Source organism: Antechinus flavipes, chromosome 5 (assembly GCF_016432865.1).
Source record: "Antechinus flavipes isolate AdamAnt ecotype Samford, QLD, Australia chromosome 5, AdamAnt_v2, whole genome shotgun sequence".
In the NCBI taxonomy this organism is placed as follows: domain Eukaryota; kingdom Metazoa; phylum Chordata; class Mammalia; order Dasyuromorphia; family Dasyuridae; genus Antechinus; species Antechinus flavipes.
Window position 1 is genome coordinate 44,328,389 of NC_067402.1, and position 8,540 is coordinate 44,336,928.

Below are 8,540 nucleotides of genomic sequence, written 5' to 3' on the forward strand. Positions count from 1 at the left end.
TTCCAAACTCAGTGCTCTATCCATGGTGCTACCTAGGGGCCTACCCTTTGATATTGTGCATATTTATGAAAGGGTGAATACTAAGGAAGTTATGATTTCATTAAATGTCTTTGCATTAAGCTAATTATGTTATCTGGTTGATAGTTAAACTAGTTCATGAGCTATAATCTTGAGTAGCCATCCCCTGGAGCACCACCCCCTGAGATGAGAAATGCCCTACTGACTTCTTTTGACCTTTTGACCCCAACTTTGTTGTTTATATTACCTTGAGTAAATAATTTAATCTCTATGCTCATTTTCTGTAAAAAGAGGGAATTAGACAAGATTATTTCTGAAGTTGTTGTGAGCTCTAAATCTAAAGGGGTAAGCAGCTTCATTCATGTCTATTTAAGTTTCAATAAGATTAATACTTGTGAACTACTGCTATGTTTCTTTCAAATATATCATTTCATGTTATGTTCACCACAACTCTGTAAATAGAATGAGTTTATTCCCCATTTTAAAGATAAGGAGTTTGAGACTCAAACAGTTAAATAACTCATTCATCATCACAGTAGACTTCCAGACTCTTCTCTCTGAGATCTATGCTTTTTATACTATACCATACTTCTCAGAGTATTAGAGTTTTTGTTGTCAGTTTCAATAAGGATATCTGTCCATTATAGCAGATCTATAATTCTTTATTCACCTAAGACCCATTTGCTTCATATATAAAATGGAGAGTGTTGACTAAGACAGGGCTTTAAACTTTTTCCACTTGTAACCCCTTTCTACCTGAGAAATTCTTACACAGTTTTGGGTATATAGGTAATATAAAATAGGTATACAAATCAAACTGATAACAAATCATAATTTCATGACCCATACATTCAGTATTGAGACCCTTTGTGGGGTCACAACCCACAACTTAAAAGTTGGAAACTAGATGCCTTTGGCTTCTTTAGCTCTAAATCTATGATCCTAAATCTCTTAACTTCAATGTGCCTCAGTTTTTTCATCTGTAAAATGAAGGGATTGGACTATATGGTCTTAAAGGTTCCTTCTAACTCTAAACCTAGAGTCTGATTTGTCTTTCTTCAACTGGTTAGAAATGCAGCATGTTAAGAATAGAGAATACAGTTTTCAGTATTTTCCATACTTCTATAGCTTGGTTAATGCAATCATACTCAATGCAAAATTGTAATGGGCCAGAATTCTGGAGAAATATACTTGAAACAAGGATTCTTACAAGGTGTTAACTCAGTGGAACTGATAAAACAATGATTATCTAGGTTCTCTAGTGATATAATGATTGGTTTATACTCAATATACTGTAATCATGTAATTATAATAGAGCATATAAACTGGGACAAACTCAGCCAGATACAGACTCAGAGAAGACAGAGGACTGTAGGCTGGAGCTCAAACTCTCAGAAATAGATAGACTTCAAGACAGAGATTGGCGTGGTGGCTCTCCTGCTTCCCCCACTGAGACCAAGGCCCTGAAGGGCCTCCAGAAAGCTAGCCCGGGGCCCCAGGCTAGGAGACAGGCTGTGAAGGAGACAATAAAGAATTTGAACTTTATCCCTGGCTATTCTCTTGGTGATTACTCAGCTGAAAGAAGGCTGGTCCCAAGACTTCCAGAAAATTAATCAGAACATTATACAAAATAGCATAGTGGAAAGGGAATGATAAAACTGCATGGCAAAAGTCAGGGAAGGGCCTTAGCACTGTTTGGGTGTTTGGATTGACAAGTTTTCTTAGAGGAATAAAACCACAAGAAAGTCTTTTTGGATTCATTTCTCTTTTGTTTTAATAGATTTTAAAGGAAATTTGAAAGCTTAATAATTTTCTTAATTTTCTATATAAGAGGCAACCTCTCATGTACACTCACATCAAGGAGTCAAGCAATCTCTAAACTCTAATGAAATTGAACCCCCCCTCCATAATTTGTTGCTTATGATATCACTATAATAACTAGGACTGGGAACTGTGCTATTCAAATACAGTATCTAAGAGAGTTCTTTTCTAAGCACTTTCCCATAAGTATGCTTTAATAAATACTTGTTAATACTGGATTCACACTTCCCGGGAGGATACTAGACCCAGAATCAGATGATAAATCAGGGCTGGAAGGACTCTTTGGGAATGCCAACCTCCATATTTTCTCAGCATCTTCTTGCTCCATATAACTCAAGGGTCAAGTCCTTACTCTACTCCATTTTTGGGATGCCCTGTATTGATACCTCCATCTCTCAGTTTTTCTTTATTCCTTCAGGACTCAGATCAAATGCCAACTTTATAAAAATGCCTACTCCCACCCCCCACCCAATGCCTTTTTTTCTGAGAGTATCTTCCATCTAATTCTTATATTTTGTATGTTTCTAATTATTTACAAACATCTTCCACTAAGGAATGAGTTCTTTAAAGGCGGGACTGTTTTGTTATATGACCCACCCAAGACCTTCATCCAGATAGTTCAAAGCTCAGTTTCAAACTCAAATCCTTAAACCTAACACTTTCTGCTTCAGCAGGATAGACAGATAACTCATTGATAGTAGCTAGTAGCTAGCTGAGTGGAATCTAAATTATAAAAATATCTGAGATATATATATATAAAATATAAAATATCTGCTATAGCGTTTCTCAACTGATGGGACCCCTTCCCTCTATGATAAAAGAGACTGCATGGAAGTTAGAAGCCACAAGAGGGCAGCAGTAGGTCATTTAAGTTTCCTAGAAAGTGTAATAGAATTGGGAAAGTAAAGAGCCTTTGCCCTAAAGAGTATCTTGCTCAACAGAGATACTAGAAGAAAGAAATATAACAGAGATAATGTATCATCAACAATGGATTCCAGCTCGATGGAAGCATTTCAGAACCCAGTGACATTTTCAGAATTTTAGGAGAAGCTTTGCAGGAATCAAATAGATTCATGATGGACAGAAAAAAGTCTGAACTGAGGAATATGACCTCCACCTCTATGTCAGCAGTTTGAAATTTTCTGGCTATTGATGGAGTCTTTCCTGAGATCTTCTCAAGTTGTCTTAGAAAGAAAATGACTTTACTCTGACTTTGTTTATTTTTCCCACTCTTCATTCAATTTGAAATTATGTTCTGAATTGTTGAGGAAAATTTGAAGAGCCTAGAATTTGACTTACTCCACTTACCTTCTCAGCTTCATTAAAAAAAAAAAAAATGCATTCTGAGTGTAAAGTATTATGTTAAGAAACAAAAATAGAATGACAGTCATACAGTAAGAATAGGAGCTGAACCTATGATTTCACTAATAGAAAATTCAATAGTGAGGAAGTTCCCCTTAACAATGCACAAAGCATTATACACACACACACACACACACACACACACACACACACACACACACACGTATGTATTTACAAAAGACAAAAATAACCCCTGCTTGCGAGTTTATATTCTAATGGGGCAGGGAACATGTAAATAAATAGGTCCATAGAAAATATATACAAGAGTAAATAGAAAGTAATCTTAGAGGATGAGGCACTAGCAGCTGGAGAGACATTTGCTTCTTACAGAAAGTGGCAAATACAAGACTAACCTCTCTTCCACAGTGTAAACTTTCCAGCACTTGACAACTAGTATATCACACATAAATTTTTTCTGCTTAATTTTAAAAATTTATTAAATTCAGTCTGAACCCAAAGCATTGTGTTGACACAAAAATAACAGTCATAGAGTAAGGAAAGAAATTGAATGTATGATTTTATCAGTATAGAAAACTTCATGGTAAGGAATCTCCCTCTACCAATACAGGTCACATTTTCTCTGCAAATTATAGTTTTAGAGATTTAGGTCACTGAGCAATCAATTATATAGAAGAGAGAGAATGAAGCTATTTGGGAATTTTCCCTATCTACATAATGAAGGGGTGGAACTGAATATCCTTTAAGGTCCCTGCCAATTCTTTAAATCCATGATGCACTTGTCCATAGCGCTTTGTACATACTTATTTAATTTAATTGAATTTGTCTAGTAAGGAATCCATAAGAGCTTAAATTCCTGTGCTTTAATTCATTAAGATGGCAGGCATTAGGTGACACAAAAACCATAACATTTCATTTGCACATTAAATCAAATTAACAACATCCCAAATAAAAGATAGGAAAGTCTTTAGAAAGAGTATTTCCCTGGCCACAAGACCCAAGTTGCTGGAAGAATTTGCAGAATATTTATTCCCAGTCTTCAGAAACACTAGATACAGCCCAGACTTTAGGCAAAGGAATTCAGACTTGTAGTTAGCACTTGGGTTCCTGAGGTCCCTATGATGGATGACAAGATATCCTTGCAAATGAGGAAACTAAGGTTCATGGAGGTGTGCTTATTTGCCCAAAGTCACACAGATAGTAGATATCAGATGAGGTTTGAACTAAGGTCCTTGGAATTAGAGGACTAGAGGTGCTGCTCATTCTAATACAGTATACAGCCACATCTCATCCCCACTCGACTCCAGCCCATGATTCAATCAATGACATGATGTTCACATCCAAAGACTGCCCTCCAGGAAGCTGAAGTCCCTCCATCCAGAGTTAAGTGGGGGGAAACTAGAATCAGAATCTCTGAATTGAATTCTCACCTAAAGTGAAGCATTATTCCCTTTTAAAGATGCCAATTGACGGTAATTAATTCTGCCTCCCCTCAAAGACTCTATTGAGAATAGTCCTCCCTAATCTTCAGAGGCAGTCCATCCCACTTTGGGAACAACACTCATTTTAAGAATTGTTTATCCAAACACAGTAGAACTTCCAAGTTCTATTCCTATTTCCTCTCAAACTCCAACTACTTGCTGGGAGGAACTCTAGCTGGAGCAAAGCTTATAAATTTTATTTTCCTCCAGGGAGTACCTAAGTTCAGTCCTTCACTAGTCAGTTTTGAGACTGTATTGTGATCCCTAGATTTTTTTTCCTCCACTTATCACTTACACTTGTATGCACAAAAAGGGGAGAAGAAAAGGAGGAGAAAAGGCCATCACACCTTTGACCATTTAACAGGAAAGAGGGTGGGGGACATTGGAAAATGCTGCCGGGGTTTTTTTGTTTTGTTTTTTCCTCAGTGAGCCCAACAATTTGAAGCTGCCAAAATCTGGGAAGAGTCATCTCCTTTTCCTCTCTACTTCCTGCTCCAGACCTAAGCATCAGATTGGATAGATTCCCAAAGCCAACAGTACTGTTACTACTGGCCAGATCAGGTCAACCCAGAGGGCCTTCTCTATACTCCCAGTTCCTACTACTCCTGCCTAATCGGTATCTACAAATCATTATCTTAAACCAAAGAAAGGCAATCACATGGACTCATGGAAATTAAAAAGGGAACGAAGGAAAGGAAGGAAAGGAAGGAAAGAAAGGAAAGAAAGGAAAGAAAGGGAAGGAAGGAAGGAAGGAAGGAAGGAAGGAAGGAAGGAAGGAAGGAAGGAAGGAAGGAAGGAAGGAAGGAAGGAAGGAAGGAAGGAAGGAAGGAAGATAGAGAAGCCAGCAATGGGCAGAGAAAGGGTGAGTGTAAAGTATGAGGAAGTAGCCTTGGAAAACCCACTTAAAAGGGAGCAAAGACCACCCTTCCCCCCACCTCCCCACCACCACGTTCCTCCCCTCCCCCCATGCCCCATGCTAGAGAGTCTCCAGCTGTCCTAGGTTTCTGGTCAAGTGGTTCAAAGCCAACTCTCCTCCAGTAAGTCAGCGCCCAGCCTGGAATGCTAGGGGTGGAGGAGACAACGGGGCGTCTACTCCAGCTCTTTGTTTGGGGGAGAAAGGAAGAAATTAGGAAGGGAATAATTCATAATTATGTGTTTGAATCTGCTGAGAGTGCCGTCGGTCTCCACGGATTGACAAGTACACGAGCATTTCCAATTCAAGTATCTTGGTAGCTCCACATACTGAAATTCACAACTTAGATTCACACCTTAGAAGGAGTGTGCTAGATAAATCGAGCGACTTCCGGTTTGGGGCTTCCGGTTTCCGGTTTCCGACGGTTACAAAAGGCGGCCGCCACAGCCTGACGCACCATATCTCGAGCGCAGTGACGCAGCAGCTGCAGTTACTGGCGGCGGAGGACGTCCGGAACCATGATCGAGATCGTGTGCAATGACCGGCTGGGCAAAAAAGTCCGAGTGAAGTGCAACCCCGAAGACTCCATCGGGGACCTGAAGAAACTGATTGCGGCTCAGACGGGCACCCGCTGGAACAAGATCGTGCTGAAGAAATGGTACACGGTCTTCAAGGACCACGTGACCCTGGGCGACTATGAAATCCATGACGGAATGAACCTGGAGCTTTATTACCAGTAAGGGATCCTCAGCGCCCACGTCAGCGCTGCTTCCTCTCCCTCCCCCTCCTGAATGAGACTTCCTGCAGCAGTTTCTGTCGAGTTTCCAGTAGCCATAAAGTGCAGACTGAGGGTGCAAGTCCCTAGAAATCAACCAATCATGGACTGAGAGAAATTGGGTAAGACTTGTATGAACTGCTGTAAAGGGAAGGGAACAGCAACAGCAGAACAATATATACAGTAACAGTTTTCGAAGGACAGTTAAGTCTCCAAGACTTAGAAATTGGGATCAATGCCAGAGGACAGGGGATAAAACATGCTACTCACCTACGTATTGGGAAGCGATGGAGTCCTTGTGCAGAAGAAGCATAATTTGTTTGTCTTTTTTAATATGACCAATGCAGAAATTTGTTTTCTTGACTATACCTGTTTGTGAAATGGCGTTGTTTTCCTTGATTTCTCAATGAGTAAGGAAATGGAGGGGAGAGAATTCAAAGCTGAAAATAAAATGCAATTTAAAAAAATAAGCCAGTCCACTGTACTTATTATGGATCGTGTGTGCTAAATCCGGGGGTACTAATAGGAACCACAACTAGATATCTTATCAAGAGAACTATGACACCTTCCCACAAGTTTGTTGCTGGGTTCTTATCCCACCAAAAAAATTAGCCCCACTAAGTGAAGAAGCAATTTCTGGGAAAAGGGCTTCTCTTCTGCCTTCTTCTGCTTTAGGATAGAAGTCATGTAGCAAGTGTTGCTTGAACTGAATTTTGAATGGAGCTCAAGATTCTACAGGGCAGTGTTGAGGAAATAGTGCATTCCAGGCTAGGACAAAGATACTAAGATGGGAAATAGATTTCATCCCAGGAATAGTAAGTAGATCCATTTGGATGAATTGTATATGAAAAAAATAATGTACAAGCCAGGAAAAGTAGGTTGGGAGGTCCAATTGTAAAGGTTCTTGAGAATCAAATGTATTTTATCCAAAATGCAAGAGAGAGTTGAAATGTTTTTTGAGCAAGAGAGTTTACCTTCTTGAGAGAGCTCCTTCCTTTTCTGAACAGCACAATTATTGGGAAAGTTTTTCTCATTTTATAAGGAATTTAGGAGAAATTTACTTTCCTGCGATTTTTATATATTAATCCTAGTTCTATCCTCAATCAACAAACATTTATTAAGCACTTATGCACCAGATGTAAAAAATATTTTGTAAATACTGTTTCCCAGAGCTAAGGTGCAACAAACAGGTGTTTCCTAAGCTGGGCATAATAATAATCTTTTGCTCTCTGGATATCAATTTCTGACAATGTACAGCTTGCCCTAAGTGTTCCTTGAAGGATTTAGCTTCCCCTATTTCCCAGGAACATCAGTCACATCTTCCTAATACTTATTCTCTTTGTCACTGAAAGATTCCTGTTATAGGGACTTTAGTTCTGCGCTTCACAGAGTGGGCATGACCCTAAAGATTTGGGATAATACTGTTCCCATGGCCCGTGGGAACAGTAATCCAAGACCTAAAAATGATTGTTATAATCCATCTGATTTGTGGTGTATAAGGTCTATCTTTGGTCCAACATTTTAAGCCCTCATTCTTAGGATGGTGCACTTCCATCTGCAAGCATCATTTTCCTGAAATTAAAGTTCTGTTTGTGTCCTGACTCCTGTCACTAGTCTGCCCTGTTTATTTGGCATTGGGCATCTACAGATTAGAGATCAGTTCTGATCCAGTTGTCACAGATTCTTTGCTAAGCTATATCAAAACCAAAAAAAGCCAAAAGAATGTGGTAAGAAGTGACTAGAGAGCAATATAAAGTATCATAGTTGATAACGTAAGTGGGGAAGGAATAAGTATTTACATAGTGTCTGCTATGTGATAGACACTATACTAAGTGCTTCCTACAAATATTATCTCAAGATAATATAGACAATTATGATTACAAAATAATAAAAAGCTCTGCACAAAGAAATCAAAGCAGCTGAAATTAGAAAGCAAACAATTATCTGAGGGGAAAAACTTTGTAGCCAATTGCTCTGATAGTCTGATAGACTTCAATTCCGTGTGTGTGTGTGTGTGTGTGTGTGTGTGTATAATATGTATGTATAATCAGATTGAGATATAAACAAGAGAATTACAAGAATGATCAAAAGATGAACAAACCCTTCCTCAGGGAAAAATCCAAGTTATCTATAGCTACATGAAAAAAAAAATCCTCCTAACTCCTAATAATAAGTGAAATATAAGTAAAAAGCATTTTGAGATTCTACCTCA

General features: G+C 38.9%; 1 protein-coding gene across 1 annotated transcript; it reads left to right on the forward strand.

Moving 5' to 3' along the window:
- The first annotated feature begins 3,404 nt into the window (after positions 1-3,404).
- Positions 3,405-6,798, forward strand: LOC127563950 (ubiquitin-like protein 5). The gene has a single exon (XM_052000136.1). It carries the CDS (start codon positions 6,072-6,074, stop codon positions 6,291-6,293), a length of 222 nt encoding a protein of 73 aa, XP_051856096.1. The 5' UTR covers positions 3,405-6,071; the 3' UTR covers positions 6,294-6,798.
- The last annotated feature ends 1,742 nt before the right edge of the window (positions 6,799-8,540 follow it).

Excerpts from the sequence above, each read along its gene's own strand:
- LOC127563950 (XM_052000136.1), top strand. The coding sequence starts at position 6,072 with ATGATCGAGATCGTGTGCAATGACCGGCTGGGCAAAAAAGTCCGAGTG.